General features: G+C 40.1%; 2 protein-coding genes across 5 annotated transcripts in view; one reads left to right on the top strand and one right to left on the bottom strand.

The window, feature by feature from the left end:
- dkk3b (dickkopf WNT signaling pathway inhibitor 3b) overlaps positions 1–452 on the bottom strand; it is a 12,511-nt gene extending 12,059 nt beyond the window's left edge. The window contains exon 1 of one of the 2 annotated variants that reach the window (XM_023985914.2): positions 145–452. In XM_023985914.2, coding sequence (XP_023841682.1) covers positions 145–369 — 225 coding nt within the window. In that variant the 5' untranslated portion in view covers positions 370–452. The remainder of the gene's footprint in view (positions 1–144) is intronic. The other variant, XM_070443194.1, reaches the window with a different exon arrangement.
- Positions 453–7,145: 6,693 nt separating this feature from the next.
- Positions 7,146–18,550, top strand: part of mical2b (microtubule associated monooxygenase, calponin and LIM domain containing 2b) — a 97,149-nt gene continuing 85,744 nt past the window's right edge. Inside the window, exon 1 of one of the 3 annotated variants that reach the window (XM_070443193.1) lies at positions 7,146–7,367. The gene's annotated coding sequence lies outside the window, so the exon portion shown is untranslated. The remainder of the gene's footprint in view (positions 7,368–18,550) is intronic. The other 2 variants (XM_023985879.1, XM_023985880.2) reach the window with 2 other exon arrangements.

Here is an 18,550-nt window from a genome sequence, read left to right as displayed (position 1 = left end):
AGCCTGGCTCTACCCATGGCCACAAAGTCAAAAGTTTCCCTGTAATTAAACACGTATTGTAAATAGTCTGCTATTAAAAATAATTAAAAGGATAGTCTATTGAATTATAGTGTATTATTACATATAGTAGGTTGGAACATTTACCTGATCCACAGCCTCCTCCAGTACGTGCTGCGTGTCCTCCATCAACATCTCCACCTCTCGGAAAATTTCGTTTAGAGTCGCATGACCTCCATTCAAATGGTCCTCGAAACTAACACCAGTTATCGGGATGTCCGGGATGGTCTTCGGGATCGAGATTCCATTCCCTAAACACAAACAAAAAGTAAGCGCTGCAACCTGCATCATCCTCGTGGTGGGACCAGACATACTTGTACCAACAGCATGCAAGGACGCTGACGCACACAAAGCACAGCTGTTTTATTTGGAAACTCAGAAGGGAAAAAAGAAACCGGAAAAAGAATCATGGTATTTTTAACGGGATCTATGGTAAGTATAAAGCCAAACTATTGGGATCCAGAATGTATTGTATTATCTAAATGGTTATTGGGATTCTGATTCTATTGTTGCTGCTGCTTCTATTGATGGTGATGATAATTAAAAATGTCCCTTAATCAGCACATTTTCTTACCTTGAGTATATTGTCTTTGGATGTTACATTTTTTAACACTAGAATTTACCTATTATTTTGTTCACACTATCACCATACATTCATTATAGGCCCTAGGACTACTATTATGGATGTATATGCTTAAAACGCAATAGCATATCACTGGCTAAGTAAATATACATTTTGGAAGCAGCACATTTCTCATATTTTTTTTTAACTTTCTTTATGTAGCGCGAAATGCAGAGAGCGTGAAGTTGACAGAGTTGTCTATGCTGTGCCGGTAGCGTGACCATATATAGACAGTATATATGGCGGATTTGCAATAGCACTGTTTGTCCTGTAGATGGGTATGTAGGTCTAATCATTTTTTCAGACGCATGTAGTCAAGGGACATACGATCAGTATGATTCCGTGGGAAAGTTCAACGAAAACAACACTTTTTTACACAATCAAATGATCTTTGATAGTTATTTGATTATTTATTTTTACAATATGTTTCCATATTTCAAATGTATGGGATCCATAACTCACTTGTAGGTACTCACAGAGGCCCCTAGGGCCATTGGCCCCCTCTTGAAATGTGCTTATCATACATAGCTCATTGATCATATCTAGATTCACTTTGCTGTGTGGCTGCTTTGTCAAACAGAAGCTTTAATATGTTACTCCTCGAACACACTGACAGTGTCATTGCATTTTGGTACACCAGAAGTACATTAATTTCCAATGGAACGCTACATTTACCTTGCACCATTGCGTTGCAGAGGCAGTTGCAGTGAGTTCTCTGTGGTGCATGTGTGGGATTTATCGAACGTATGCATCAAACTGAATGCGTAAACTGCTTGATAGCTGCTTGGTAGCAGAAGATGAATGTTAAACTTTTGTTGCACACATATCCAGATGATGCTGCATACCATTTTGTGCAATGACGCTGTAGATGTGATCAAGGCATTTACAAAATAGCCTCCAACACTCTACTCAGCAAACTGGATGTAGTCTATCACAGTGCCATCCGTTTTGTCACCAAAGCCCCATATACTACCCACCAYTGCGACCTGTCGCCAAACCCACTGGCTCCAGGTCATCTATAAGTCTTTGCTAGGTAAAGCCCCACCTTATTTCAGCTCACTGGTCACCATAGCAACACCCACCCGTAGCATGCGCTCCAGCAGGTATATTGCACTGGTCATCCCCAAAGCCAACACTTCCTTTGGCCTCCTTTCCTTCCAGTTCTCTGCTGCCAATGACTGGAACGAATTGCAAAAATCTCTGAAGCTGGAGTCTTATATCTCCCTCACTAACTTTAAGCATCAGCTGTCTGAGCAGCTTATCGATCACTGCACCTGTACACAGCCAATCTGTAAATAGCACACCCGACTACCTCATACCCATATTATTACTTATCCTCTTGCTCTTTTGCACCCCAGAATCTCTACTTGCACATCATCATCTGCACATCTATCACTCCAATATTAATGCTACATTTTTATTATTTTTGTCTCTAGAGCCTATTTATTGCSTACTTCCCTACTCTTCTACGTTAGCACACACTGTACATAGATTTTTCRATTTTTCTTTTCTTTTGTGTTATTGACTGTACGTTTGTTTATGTGTAACTCTGTTGTTTTTGTCGCACTGCTTTGCTTTATCTTGGCCAGGTCGCAGTTGTAAATGAGAAGTTGTTCTCAACTGTCCTACTTGGTTAAATAAAGGTGAAATAAAATAAATAGAAAAATTATTGTGTGAGAAGGAGAAGTTGATATGTCTCTGGAACTCAAGCCCTGCAAGTGGACAGCTGTCACTGGGCAATAAACCACCATGCAATGTGGAGGAGTGCCCAGCCCTCCTTGAGTGTGTGTTTGTGTTATGTCTTTCCTAATCTCTCGTGGGCAGACAACATAAACATAAATGGTACAGTAGATTTAAGCAATAAGGCTAGAGCTGGTGTGGTATATGGCMAATATACCACGGCTAAGGACTGTTCATATGCACGACAGGGCTGTGTCCAACGCAGAGTGCAATATACCACAAACCCCGAGGTACGTTATTGCTATTATAAACTGGTTACCAATGTAATTAGAGCAGTAAAAATTAATATTTTGTTGTACCCGTGGTATACGGTTTGATATACCAAGGCTGACAGCCAATCAGCCTTCAGGGCTCGAACCACCCAGTTTATAACTGTCTTTATACTATGGACACTGATAGCTAACTAGCAGAATAGTTCCAGTGCTTGGATTTTTCGTCCATGGTTATTTGGACAAATCATGATTTCACAGGTGTATACATAGCCGCGGGAAGTAGGAGTGGTGAGGGTGCTGCAGCACCCCATGAAAAATCTGAATTTAAAAAATATATTTATAACAACAACAAAACATTCTGAATAGTAGTGCACTGGGCATTTTCTAGTATTAGTGTACCAATATAGACCGATATACTGTAGATATATGTAGCACAAGCAAAACAAATGTATGCATCTTTGCTTTGACAAAAAAAGTTATATAATGTATAATTAAGTATCTTGCAGGATTTAATATTTGGAATAGTAAGAGTTGTTGCCCTGTCCCTTTTCTCTGCAATTGTCATTCTAATGGAATCCAGAAAAAACAAAACCCAGGCCTCAAACATTTACACTACCAATCAAAAGTTTGGACACAAGGGTTTTTCTTTATTTTACTATTTTCTACATTGTAGAATAATAGTGAAGACATCAAAATGAAGAAATAACACATAGGGAATAATGTACTGTAGTAACCAAAAAGGTGTTAAACAAATCAAAATATGTTTTATATTTTAGATTCTTCAAAGTAGCCAACCTTTGCACACTCTTGGCATTCTCTCAAACAGCTTCACATGGAATGCTTTTCCAAYGGTCTTGAAGGAGTTCCCACATATGCTGAGCACTTGTTGGCTGCTTTTCCTTCACTCTGCGGTCCAACTCATCCCAAACCATCTMATTTGGGTTGAGGTCAGGTGATTGTGGAGGCCAGGTCATCTGATGCAGCACTCCATCACTCTCCTTCTTGGTGAAATAGCCCTTATACTGCCTAGAGATGTATTTTGGCTTATTGTCCTGTTGAAAAACAAATGATCGTCCAACTAAGCGCAAACCAGATGGGATGGCGTATCGCTGCAGAATGCTGTGGTAGCCATGCTTGTTAAGGGTGCCTTGAATTCTAAATAAATCACAGACAGTATCACCAGCAAAGCACCTCCACACCATCACACCTCCTGTGGGAACTACACATGCAGAGATCATCATGTTGCGGTCCTCATGGGAGACAGTTTCATCATAGCGCTTGATGATCTTTGCGACTGCATTTGAAGAAACTTTCAAAGTTCTTGAAATTATCCGGATTGACTGACCTTCATGTCTTAAAGTAATGATGGACTGTCATTTCTCTTTGCTTATTTGAGCTGTTCTTGCCATAATATGGACTTGGTCTTTTAAGAAATAGGGATCTCATCTGTATACCACCCCAACCTTGTCACAACACAATTGACTCAAATGCATTAAGAAGAAAAGAAATTCCACAAATGAACTTTTAAGAAGGCACACCTGTTAATTGAAATGCATTCCAGGTGACTACCTCATGAAGCTGGTTGAGAGAATGCCTATAGTGTGCAAAGCTGACATCAAGGCAAAGGTTGGCTACTTTGAAGAATCTATTTAGATTTGTCTTTTGGTTACACTTTTTTGGTTACTACATGATTCCATATGTGTTATTTCATAGTTTTGATGTATTCACTATTATTCTAMAATGTAGAAAATAGTAAGAAGAAAGAAAAACCCTTGAATGAGTAGGTGTTCAAACTTTTGAGTGGTACTGTATATTCCAGCCCTGATAATACTGAAAACTGAAATTGGGTAGAGGTTTCAATTAGCACCAGAATATGTGACCATTCCCAATGGCAATGTGTCCTATGACCACAGATTCTGATATTTCAGCCACACCCGTTGCTGACAGGTGTACAAAATTGAGCATACAGCCATGCAATCTCCATAGACAAACATTGGCAGTATAATGTTTTTTTGAGCTCAATGACATTCAGTGTGGCACTGTCATAGGATGCCACCTTTCCAACAAGTCAGTTCATCAAATTTCTGCCATGCTAGAGCTGTTCCGGTCAACTGTAAGTCCTGTTATTGCGAAATGGAAAGGTCTAGGAGCAACAGCAGCTCAGCTGCTAAGTGGTAGGCCACACAAGCTCACAGAACAGGACCGCTGAGGCGTGTAGCGCATAAAAATCATCTGTCCTCACTACCGAGTCCTAATCTGCCTCTGGATGCAACGTCAGCACAAAAACTGTTCATCTGGAGCTTCATGAAGTGGGTTTCCATGGCCGAGCAAACACACACAAGACTAAGATCACCATGCTTAATGCCAAGCGTCGGTTGGAGTGGTGTAAAGCTCGCCGCCATTGGACTCTGGAGCAGTGGAAACGTGTTCTCTGGAGTGATAAATCACGCTTCACCATCTGGCAGTCCGACGGACAAATCTTGATTTGACGGATACCAGGAGAATGCTACCTACTTCGATGCATAGTGCGAACTGTTAAGTTTGGTATGGAAGGAATAATGGTCTGGGGCTGTTTTTCGTGGTGTGCTAGCCACCTTAGTTCCAGTAAAGGGAAATCTTAACGCTACAGCATGCAATGACATTCTAGACGATTCTATGATTCCAACTTTGTGGCAACAGTTTGGAGAAGGCCCTTTCCTGTTTCAGCATGACAATGCCCCCATGCACAAAGCGAGGTCCATACAGAAAGGGTTTGTCGATATCGGTTTGGAAGAACTTGACTGGCCTGCACAGAGACCTTACCTCAACCACATCGAACACCTTTGGGATGAATTGGACCGCTGATTGCGAGCTAGGCCTAATCGCTCAACATCATTGCCCAACCTCACTAATGTTCTTGTGGCTGAATAGAAGCAAGTGCCTGCAGAAATGTTCCAACATCTATTGGAAAGCCTTCCCAGAAGAGTAGAGGCTGTTATAGCAGCAAAGGGGGATCAAATCCTTGTTAATGCCCAAGAGTTTGGAATGAGATGTTCAACATGGCAGTGTTGCCATTATTTATTTTAAAAAATCTTTACAATGCCAAAATATACATGGCTCCAACCCACATATCACACACTCACAAACTGAAATCATATGTGTTCATTCTACAATCAATTACTGAGCGGGAGACTCAAATATCGCATTAATTTGTATATAGGCCCACATGCAGTTGCTTCCTGTTTCAGTCATGTCTTTGGTCACATTCTTGTGGGGTGGGTCCTACAAAAACACCCTAATGATTAGTTGACAATAGAGCCTTCCACGATGCAGGCAGGATGAAGTTGGTGAAGAGCAACTGCAGAAACTTGCAGTCAAAACTTCATGACCTTTGGTCATATGATTTCTTTAAACATCATGCAGTCAGACATGTAGACGCAAGTTGGGAAAAAAATATGAATCCAACACACTTTATTAAAATTCATTAGTCACTGATTTTTTTATTTTTAAAAATGTAACCTTTATTTAACTAGGCAAGTCAGTAAATAACAAATTCTTATTTACAATGACGGCATAGCCTGGCCTAACCTGGACGACGCTGGGCCAATTGTGCGCCGCCCTATGGGACTCCCAATCACGTCCGGATGTGATACAGCCTGGACTTGACAAATGTGATTCTCTCGATTGCGCCCAATGGCTCCTTGTAGTTCACTGTTTGGTTGGAGCTGCCTTGGGCATCTGTTGGGGGTGTTCCCCTGCGCAGACGTTGCATGCATCAACCAATGGTTGCGTGCCATGTCATCTACTGCGGTATCATTTAGACAAAAGTAAATATTTTCTAAACGCAATTGTTAAAATACTTAAAACGGTRTAAAAATTAAACAGTTTGTGTCCCTTGGCAATTCTATAGTCTATATTGGAAAACGTTGCTGACAGTTGGTCCCAGGATTCGTCTGGCAATAATACTGCGTTCAAAACCTAGTGGGAAGGTGTTAATTACCAGTTGTGATGTCGTAAATACCAGTTGGAGGCATTCAGGCATTCGTTGAAAAACAAAGACTGGCTAATGGCCAACAAGCTGCATCAACGATAAACTAAACATGCAGCTATCATGATTGTAAACAAATTATAGTGTTAAAAAACATGTTAATACATAACTTTTTATAAATAGTGTTTTGTTGTTACATTTAACTTCCGAAATGCCGTTATTGAGGTAATTTCAATAGTAGGTGACGTCAGAGGTCAGCATGTCAGAGAAGTCGTAGCTCAGTGATTATTGACTAGTGTCACACTAGTAATTATGAGTTGGAAGGGCGGTCAAGTAGATTTTTCCCAGTCGTATGTAGGCCGTCATTGTAAATAAGAATTTGTTCTTAACTGACTTGCCTAGTTAAATAAAAACTTTTTTTTTTATTCGGTAAATACCACCTTCCCAGTTGGTGTAGAATGATGTATTCATTTACGCTTACGTTTCCCCAAGTACAGATTCCCATTGGACGCTATTACACTGAAGTACCGCCTTTTAAATATTGTTTGGCATTATCAAATAGTCATTGGGCATTATCTACAGCTCCCATTTGAAGGCTACAACTTGAGTAATTTCGGTAGTCAACAGACTGAGCTAGAAGTTGGATACCTTGACGTTAATTGCTCGGTGGAATTTTGTAACGCCTGGAGGAAAGTGTATTCTGGATAAAGCAAGGCGTCTTTATTTGGACAGCTGTCATTTTAAAGTTAGTTTCAATTGACACACAGATGTAAGTGACTGACAGCCTCTTTCTCATTTGAGCGTGAATGTAGACTAACGTTACCTCTGTCCGAATAACTGGATTGTTATCTAAAATTCCGTTGTATTCTGGTGAGCTTTTAACACTAAACAATTTGCCTGTATATTCTATTCCATTTTAGCTCGTATTATTTAGGTTCAACGTGTGCCACTAAAATATTTATACATTTCTTAGGAGATGCTATCGGGTTCTGAATACGGTATAATAGTGTTTGGTTACACCGTCCAAGTTGAAAACATCATGCTCCATATTTTACAACCGTGCACTGTTGGAAAGTCAAGTCTGTTAAATGGTACATATCAGATTATTTGAGATAATTTAACGATTCAAAAAGCCTGTTAGTCATCAATTTGCTCTGAAAAACGTATTCAACAGGCTGTAGTAACTAATGTACGCAATTATCCTTGTTTCAGAGCGTGAACAACTTGATCACTTTGACTCTGTCTGATTTAAATACTAGTATATGATTGTTAGGGAAATTGTGGCTGGATTGGTTTACCTCCCATCAACAGATCGGAGGTGAGTGGAGCAGGTGCCTCTGGTCCTGTGACCTGTCATAGATTTCAAATGGATTTAACGAACTACAGCTAAACTCAGTCAGAAAGAAGTTAGTGACTTTGTCCATTTCAGGTCATTATGAGCCGTTTGTGTTCATTCATGTGAATGCACATTTTGCGAGGGTGTTCAATTTGGGTGAGGGTTCAGTTCAGCAATGTACAGGTAACTGCCAAAATAAACACCAACTTAGTGTCTTAATAGAGGTTGGGCCACCATGGGCCAGAACCGCTTCAATGCACCTTGGCATAGATTTTACAAGTGTCTGGAACTCTATTGGAGGGATGTGATACCTTTCTTCCAAGTGAAACTCCATAATTTGATGTTTTGTTGATGTGGTGGAAAACGCTGTCTCGGGTGCCACTCCTGAATCTCCCATATATTTTCAATTGGGTTGAGATCTGGTGACTGAGACAGCCTTGGCATATCATTTACATAATTTATCATGCTCATCAAACCATTCAGTGACCACTCGTGCCCTGTGGATGGAGGCATTGGCATCCTATGGGGTGTCGTGTCTTTGGCTATGCCGGATTAAGTGATATGACATGCTATTCTATAAAATCCTTTCTCTGTAATAAAAATGTCCTGATTGAGCTAATCATGTAAATGTAATTAACTAGAAAGTCGGGGCACCAAGAAATAATATTTATAGAGCAGTTATCTTCAGAATAAACTCTTAAAGACCTTGTAATATTTTACCACAATAGCAGTCAATATTAATCGTCACCTTATTTCAGTCTCATCTGAAAGTTGCAAATTCTTGGTTATCTTCACGAACCCTGGCTAACAAGTTGAATCAGCAATACAAAATTGGGTTTAATTATTTATTTACTAAATACCTAACTAATCACACAGAATTACATATACACAGAATGAACCATACCTTGATTACAAATTGCGTCATAAAGGAAAACGTCCCTAGGGGAAGGAACAGATATGACAGAATGGTTACACAAAGAAAAGGGGGTTGGGTTTGAGTGAAAGAGCGGGAAGACTGAAGAACAAAGGGAGAAGCTGTGTCTCTATCGGGCCGTAGGCACCTACTCTATCGTAAATACAGAATCTTATGCATTCTAAATTACYGCCCATTTGGAAAAGGAAAATGCAATAAATATTTACTCTGAGCTGCGCTTCAATAGGTTGGTGGTAGATGGAAGGCCGTGTTGCCCAACAGAGTACTTTGTCCTTTGGAGAGTGTCTCTGGTGGTGAACGGGATACGTTGTAGTGTCGTCGTTGTGTGGTAGACAGGATGTCCTCTACTTGCCCACGTTTACAGCGGCCGCTGCTAACTCAACGGCTAGGAGGTATCACTTCTGTAGTGAATAAGAGTTCAAAGTTCATACCATTCGAAACCAAAGCTCACGCTGAGGTTGGCTTCGTTCTGTAGTTATTATCTGAATCCTTCTGACATCGGACCGTCATCCTAATGTACRCGGAACAGTTGGTTACATTTTCGTCAAGGGCTTATATAGTGGAGGGAGAAGGGTGTGTTTCATAGTTTTTAACCCATGTCTCTTCCACTGATTGAGCAGAGCCCTAACCTTATGAAAATCCAAATCTCTCATTTGGAAGCTAAAATTACATTTAATCTYTTCACCAATAATTTTATATTTAAACATTTGAATTGCACAATTCCATGTGAATCTGATAACTATAATGTGTAGACTTTCCCAGATACAGTTTAGGTCGTCCTGTCATCAGTCATAATGTCTCAGATGACAACCGAACTGACATCATATTCATTAAGTACCAACGCATATTTTCAACTGGTTCTATTACCGAAATATGGTTCCTTTCCCTCCACTTGTTTGATGTTCCCAGACTCTCTATGTTTAACAAAGGCTTTACAAGAGTCCCTCTGTAGAGTCAAGAAGGAAGGGAAAAAGGTATTTACCCACAGGCCAACGTCATGACGGGGGGCATAGCCATGGTAGCCAAAATAATGGCCTGCCCAGCATTTTTGTACATGACCATAAGCCTGATCGGATGTTAAAGCCAAAATAATGGCCTGCCCAGCATTTTTGTTCATGACCATAAGCCTGATCGGATGTTAAGCGCTTCATCAACTCAGGAACCACAACTGTGTGGAAGCACTTGATTTCAATATACTTTGTATCCCTCATTTACGCAAGTGTTCCCATATTTTGTAAATTATCTGTATATTGGTCTTGTCAGAACTGAAAAGCCCCTTTCAAAACATGCTTTCTGTAAATGACCACTAGAAAAACAATTGGCACAAGGAGCTWAACTTCTTTGTGATAGGGGGCAGCATTTTCACTGTTGGATGAATTGCGTGCCCATAGTGAACTGCCTCCTACTCTGTCCCAGATGCTAATATTTGCATATTATTATTACTATTGGATATAAAACACTCTGAAGTTTCTAAAACTGTTTGAATGATGTCTGTGAGTATAACAGAACTCATATGGCAGACAAAAACCTGAGAAAAAATCCAAACAGGAAGTGAGAATTCTGAGACTGGTCAACGTTCAACTCATCGCCTATTCAATTCCCTTTAAGATATGGATTTGTTTGCATTTCCTACGCCTTCCACTAGATGTCAACAGTCTGTAGAACGTGGATTGAAGCTTATGCTGTGTTGTGGGGCCAGATGAGAGGGGAATGAGTCAGTGGTCTGGCAGATTGCCAGTTCCTGGTCACGCGCTTTCCTCATGATATCGCCTTGCGTTCCATAACTTCTACAGACACGGAGGAATGCTCCGGTTGGAATGTTATTGGATATATATGATAACAACATCCTGAAGATTGATTCTCTACTTAGTTTGACCAGTTTATTCGACCTGTTATATAACTTTTTGAAGTTTTCGTCCGAGTTYGCCTGCATYTGYGCGAGCGTTTGGACATGTGCACTAAACATGCTAGCAAAAGTAGCTACTTAGACATAAGTAATGGACATGATCGAACAAAACAACGATTTATTGTGGAACTAGGATTCCTGGGAGTGCATTCTGATGAAGATGATCAAAGGTAAGGGAATATTTATGATGTAATTTCGTATTTATGTTGACTCCAACATGGCGGAGAAATTGTTATTTTTGAGTGCCGTCTCAGATTATTGCATGGTGTGCTTTTTACGTAAAGTTTTTTTGAAATCTGACACAGCGGTTGCATTAAGAACAAGTGTATCTTTAATTATATGTAAAACATGCGTCTTTCATCAAAGGTATGATGAGTATTTCTGTTATTTGACGTGGCTCTCTGCAATTTCTCCGGATTTTTTGGAGGCATTTCTGAACATGGCTTCAATGTAAACCGATATTTGTGGATATAAATATGCACATTATCGAACAAAACATAAATGTATTGTGTAACATGATGTCCTATGAGTGTCATCTGATTAAGATCATCAAAGGTTAGTGATTAATTGTATCTCTATTTCTGCTTTTTGTGACTATCTTTTGCTGGGAAAATGGCTGTGTTTTTCTGTGGCTATGTACTGAGCTAACATAATCGTTTGGTGTGCTTTCGCCGTAAATCCTTTTTGAAATCAGACATGTTGGCTGGATTCACAACATGTGTAGCTTTAATTTGGTGATTTTCATGTGTGATTTCATGAAAGATAGATTTTTATGGTAATATATTTGGATTTGGCGCGCTACATTTTTTCTGGCTTTTGGCCAAGTGGGATGCTACCGTCCCACATATCCCAGAGAAGTTAAAGGTGCAATATGCAGAAGTGGCTGTCATTTCCTGGATGCTAAAATTAGGCTAGTTTGCCTAATTTCGGTTTGACAAAACTAGCAGTGTGAACTTTTCTTTAACCAAAAATATTGTATTTTCAGCTGTTTGAAGCTGGTGTACAAAAGTAAGATGCAAAAACAATGCTTAAGAACAGAAAGCATAGAAATATAACAGATCTACCACTTAGACTTGCTTTCAATGTGAATGACAAATCTGTAAATCACATTTCTATGTGAATTTGGTATGTTGCCCAAAAAGTTGCGTATTGCAGCTTTAAGTATGAGTGGAAGGTCGTTAGACAAATCCCTACCAAAACAGTTATTTTACTTGGACTATTACCAACTTAAAGGTGTGTTGATACATCTTTGCACTACTTATTCATTTTATAGAGGCTAGAATTGAAAGTCTGAAACAACATTATATGAATGTATTTGTCACATTTGGGTTAAGATTTCGTGGGAACATGGCTGTTTTTTAAAAACCTGGCTCTGGCTGCACCAATATGCCCCATGTTTACCAAGTCCCTGGCTGTCATTCCTGTCAATGTGACTTTAATCCTAAACGCTCAATGGCCAAAGYATTTTTCTGTAAGGACCTCAATCCCATTGTTATGGTCGTGATGTTAATCTTTTAGCTTTTGATGTGAGCGTTTCATAATCTCACCCTTGTTGCCCATGTAAAAATCAGTTACCCAAGCTCTGTCACTACTAGAATAAGTCCGAGATTTATAAGGGCTGGGCCTGCATATCAGCACAGAGGCAGGACAAAAATACATCAGGAGCTAGTGGTGTCACTCTCGAACCGGATGGGTTTCTGTCAGATTTGAGGCCAATATATTCTCTGTGAAGGTTGACAGACGGAAGTATCCATACAGACAGAAGCATGTGAGTGGGAGACAGACTTTTCCTTTTATAGTATTATCAATGTGATTGCTTGTGTTTTTTTTTATTGTGTGACTTTTGTAGGATTGTATTTTACAAAGCACTGCATTATGCTCTTATTAGTAAACCACAGTCAAATAGATAGTAGATAAGACCACTTGTTGTAAATGTCCCTGTATGGATTTTCCTCCAAGATCCAGATATGATTGGCTTCCACCCTGAGTCCACCCTATTCCCTTATCTACCTGCTTATTTACACCTGGGCTTGCAGTCTGTCAGGTTCCTGGGGTTCTCAGTCAGTTTACACTTCTGTTACTTTGGTCTATCATTGGTATGTATGAATACACTGCAGAGCTCTTTGATGCAGTTTTAATAATGCAATAGATCTACTATTGAGGTAATTGATGTTTGTAGAAATATTTCTATATTGTGGTGTGTTGACGGTGAAGGTTTGGCATGTGTTCAAGTAGAAGAGGAAATATAAGGAAGAACTGTGCAAATGCAAAAGCTGGTAACAGAATAACACTGAAGTATATTATACTGTCATTCTGTTACAGAACTTTGCATCTGCACAGTTTTTCCAGTAAATATTTGTATATAATTTACTGTGTAAATTGTTCAAAGTAGTCATTGTGCATAGTTATATGGTTTATTACATTTTGATGTCAAGTCTCAGCCTAATTTTGTTACTGTGGAATTGCCATTATCTGAAAGCAAGAATTCATTCCTGGATGTCTTTGCACTGTGCAGTAATTACCAGTATAATTGGTCATTCTCTACCAGCCCTCGCACTATTTCTCCCCTCACATATACTTAATTTTCCACCCTAGCGGTTGGTAGCAGTCTTCAGCACATGTTAACGCTTCGCCTTATTACATGAATGTGTGTCTATTACAGTAAAAGTCAATTTTATACTTGAGCCGAAAATGTGGTCGRAGGCTTTGTATGGAAGGTGTGACGCAATTGCGAAGGCCTTGAGGGCAAATTGAGCTCCGCACCGCTCAAACTTTGTAACAATGCGGAGGGCTATGTGTAACTCCGCATTGACATGTTTGGTTGACGGTAGGTGGGGGCGGAAGGTCCTATATAAACTCACTTCCTTCACAACAGCTCAGTGAAGTATAAATGCTCTGACTTCTGCAGAGGCCATATCGCAGTAAATGCTGTACGGCCACTGCAGATGTGGTATTGACCATGTCGTCTTTAAGCCAAGGGAATAGCAACTATGTGATTGCTGGATCGCTAGTTTATAGCTTATCCTGCCAAGGATGGGTGTGGGTGTTATCTGGTTTGATGTGCATAGATTTGGTCTCTCGATGGTCCTCCAGAGATGTCATTACGGCCTGTGTGGTAATAGCATGACCTACATACCCCCGGTCATTAAGGCTAACATATGAAACCGTCCATTGGGCAGACAGACTGGAGTTCATGTCAAGCAGGACGTTTTCTATGATGTGGAATCTGTAGTAAATGCTAATAAACTAGGAGCATGACCATGTTGAATCTAAGTTTGAATGTTATTTGACTTCATAGATATGACTGGAATGCTCTTTTTGAAGTGGGGTTATGTCCCTTTCCTGATTGGAGGAAAGGAACAACTGACCTGACTAATATAATTATATTTCATAAAGGGCCTTCTCTGTTTGTTCTTTCTCCATTACAAATTGTCCTGTCTATCCTGCAGCAGGTCCATATTTCACATCTCTGACATTCCTCCAGGGGATGTTTCCTGCCTGGGCAGAAACTGAGTGTGCTGGAGTTAATTAGCATCATATTAAAACCTGCATGTCTCCAGCCAACCACTTTGAATTCCCTTTCACCACACCACCACTCTGACACGCCTAAATGCTTTGTGTGAGACTTTTGGGATTTTCCCCACGGAAAAAGAATATCCTATGAGCTCTAGACTGTATTATGAAATTGCATGTACTGTAAAGAGATCGGTTTATATAGGCTGTAGTGGTCTAGGGAGAAGTCTCTTTGCTTGGTGCTCAGAGCCAGTGAGCCATGTCTTTTGAAGTGTGTTTTCCAAGGTGTTTCTGGCTCAGTCTGTCTGGCCAGGCACTTGTCGGCTCTTCTTTGATAGATAAAAATGCAACAATTTCATAGACTTTACTGAGTTACAGTTCATATAAGTAAATCAGTCAATTGAAATAAATTCATTAGGCCCTAATCTACGGATTTAACATGACGGAATACAGATATGTATCTTGGTCAGAGACGTATTTTTTTGAAAGGTATATCAGAAAACCAGCCCGTATCTGGTGTGAACACTTTTCCCCCCTCATGCAGCTCGACACATCTCCTTCGCATAGTGTTGATCAGGCTGTTTGATTGTGGAATGTTGTCCCTCTCCTCTTCAATAGCTGTGCAAAGTTGCTGGATATTGGCGGGAACTGCAACTCTCTGTCGATCCAGAGCATCCCAAACATGCTCAATAGGTTTGAGTATGCAGGCCATGGAAGAACTGGGAAATTTTCAGTTTCCTGGAATTGTGTACAGATCCTTGTGACATGGGCCGTGCATTATGCGGAAACATGAGGTGATGGCAGTGGATAAATGGCATGACAATGGGCCTCAGGATCTCCTGGTACCTCTGTGCATTAAAATGCAATTGTGTTCGTTGTCCATAGCTTAACCATGCCCATACCATAACCCCACCGCCGCCATGGGGCACACTGTTCACAACATTGACATCAGCAAACCGGTCGCCCACACGACACCAAACGTGGTCTGCGGTTGTGAGGCTGGTTGGATGTACTGCCAAATTCTCTAAAATGACGTTGGAAGTGGCGTATGGTAGAGAAATTCTGGCAACAGCTCTGGTGGACATTCCTGCAGTCAGCATATCAATTAAACACTCCCTCAACTTGAGACATTGTGTGACACAACTACACATTTAAGAGTGGCCTTTTGTCCACTGCACAAGGTGCACCTGTGTAATGATCATGCTGTTTAATCAGATTTTTGATATCCCACACCTGTCAGGTGGATGGATTATCTCTTGCAAAGGAGAAATGCTCACTAACGGATGTAAACACATTTTGTGCGTATGGAACATTTCTGCTATTTAAAAAAAWATATATATATAAAAAAAAAATCTCATGAAACATGGGACCAACACTTTACATGTGTTTTTTTAACATGTATACAATACATTTTTGTGCAGTGTGTGTGCGCCATTTTAGTCATGTGCGCATACATTTTAAGTAAGGGTTGTCCTGGGAATCAAACCCATTATCCTGCCTTGCGGGCACCATGCTCTAGCAACTGACCTAATTTTGATTCCTGTCTCACTGAGAAGGCATGACTTTCCTTCTCTCATAGTGTTCTCTTGACATTACACTATGTGCTTCAGCACTCCCAGTCTACTACCACAGTACTCAGTCAGCTGGTCTGAACTAATTAGAAGCTTACTTCTACATTAAACTAATTTTCCACTACAACTGTATGCAAAAGCTCAAACTTATATCTGAAATATTTAGCATTGTCAATGGCCTTGTATCAAACGTCCAATTTTTAAACTCAAGTTCGAAAAGTCGTCGCTTGAGGTATTGTCGTACAGTATATGAAATGTGCTTTTGTGGGTTAACCTACATAGTCAGAATAACAAACCTTTATCAGTGATCAAGCACACTTCCTTAAGGTCTCTTAAGCAAGAGCATATGTTGAAATTCACAGCCTTACTTTTTTATCATATGCTGACAGAGGATTCATGAACAGAACACTTTGCTTGTTCCAAATTGCCCTGGCTACTCCAACTCTCAGCTGAGATAAAGGATGATAACAGGTTTGAAAAGCAGGACGCTTTTTAGATCATTACATCTAACGTTAAGTTATAGCCTGGCTGTTGCAAAAACCAACCCCTATCTAGCTGTTGTAACCAATACCCATGTCTTGTCTGTGCTTTGACAGACATTATACTCCTTGGTTAGCTCTACCTGTATACCAGTGGAGGCTACTGACGGGAGGACAGCTCATAGTAATGGCTGGAAGGGAGTTAATGGAATGGTATCAACCACATGTTTGACTCGATTGACTCTTCAAGTCATTTATTATGAGCTGTCCTCCCCTCAGCAGCCTCCACTGCTGTATATTCTTTCCTTACCTCAGGCTATGTCCAGGTAACCTACAGTGCCTTCAGAAAGTATTCATACCCATTGACTTACAACACATTTTGTGTTATAGCCTGAATAAAAACAATTGTCACCCTTCTACACAATACCACATAATGACAAAGATAACATGTTTTTAGACAATTTTGCAATTGAATTAAATACAGATTTCATTTACATAAGTATACACACCCCTGACTCAATACATGTTCGCTGTAATTGCTGCCAATGGTATTCCTGGGTAAGTCTCGTCCGAGCTTTCCACCCCTATTTTTAAATTCTTCAAGTTCTTGATTATAGATAGACAGCCGTTTTTCAAGTCTTGCCATAGATTTTCAAGCAGATTTAATTCAAAAGTGACTAGGCCACTCAGGAACATTCAATGTTGTGAACTCAAGTGTATATTTGGTCTTTGTATTTTAGGTTATTGTCCTRCTGAAAGGTGAATTTGTCTCCCAGTGTCTGGAAAGTAGACTGAACCAGGTTTTCCTCTAGGATCTTGCCTGTGCTTTGCTCTTCTGTTTTTATTTGTATCCGTAACTCCCTCGTCCTTGCCGATGACAGGCAAGTCCATAACATATTGGATTTGGCCCAAACATAACACCTTTTGTATTCAGGACATAAAGCTCAATTCTTTGACAGATTTTTTAGCAGTTTTACTTTAGTGTCTTATTGCAAACCGGATATATGTTTTGGAATATTTGTATTCTGTACAGGCTTCCTTTTTCATTCTGTCATTTAGGTTAGTATTGTGGAGTAACTACAATGTTGTTGGTCCGTCCGTCAGTTTTCTATCACAGCCATTAAAACTGCTACAGGATTGGTGGGTCCCCCTTGGGATGGTTGAGCTAATGTAGGCTAATGCGATTAGCATGAGGTTGTAAGTAACAAGAACAGTTCCCGGGACATAGACATATCTGATATTATTTCACTGTCCAATTTACAGTGAAATAAAACGATGCTATTGTTTGAGCAGAGTGCACAGTTATGAACTTAAAGTTATTAGTAAACCAATTACGCACATTTGGGCAGTCTTGATACAAAATTTAACAGAAACGGTTCATTGGATCAGTTTAAAACTTTGCACATACACTGCTGACATCTAGTGGCCAAAATTGTGCCTGGCCTAAAACAACACAAAAGAGCCATAATGTATTTTCAAAGATGATGGTACAAAACAAGTTTATTTTCTTTGTATTATCTTTTATCAGATCTACATTAATTTCACATTTCCACAAACTTAGGATGGCGCCGGAGAAGGCAGACGTTTTACGTGCCCCCAATCGATTGTGTTCTTTTGTAGTTTCTTCCGCGTAGGTCATCGATTTTCTTATTGTCCAAAGATTGCACATTTTCTAGCAGAATGGAAGTGGGGGTTTATGCGTTCGCCTATGAATTCTCAGAGGGCAGCCCACCCTCTGGGCCCTTTTAATCCACCTCTATACGCAAATCATGGGGATCTGGGCCTGTTCCTGAGAAAGCAGTATATCTTTCGTCAGACTGGTTTCTACCAGTCTGTGGTGAGTAATCGCAGGCTTTATGTCCAGAAGTTATTTTCGGTCATAAGATACGGTAGCGGCAACATTATGTACAAAAATAAACAAACCAACCAACTGGACATTCAAAACTGTAAAAACGTATGCTTCACGGAGTCGTGGCTGAACGACGACACTATCAACATCAACACTGTATCGGCAGGATAGAACAGCGACGTCTGGTAAGACAAGGGGCGGCGGACTATGGATTTTTGTAAATTACAGTTGGTGCCAGATATCTAAAGAAGTCTCGCGCAATTGTATTTCATGAGAAACTAGACCACACTACCTACCTAGAGAATGATATCTGTATTTTTCATAGCTGTTTACATACCACCACAGTCAGAGGCTGGCACTACGA

Source organism: Salvelinus sp. IW2-2015, linkage group LG4q.1:29 (genome assembly GCF_002910315.2).
Source record: "Salvelinus sp. IW2-2015 linkage group LG4q.1:29, ASM291031v2, whole genome shotgun sequence".
Classification (NCBI taxonomy): domain Eukaryota; kingdom Metazoa; phylum Chordata; class Actinopteri; order Salmoniformes; family Salmonidae; genus Salvelinus; species Salvelinus sp. IW2-2015.
The sequence above is the reverse complement of the archived record's forward strand: the minus strand, read 5'-3'. Positions and strand labels throughout refer to the sequence as shown.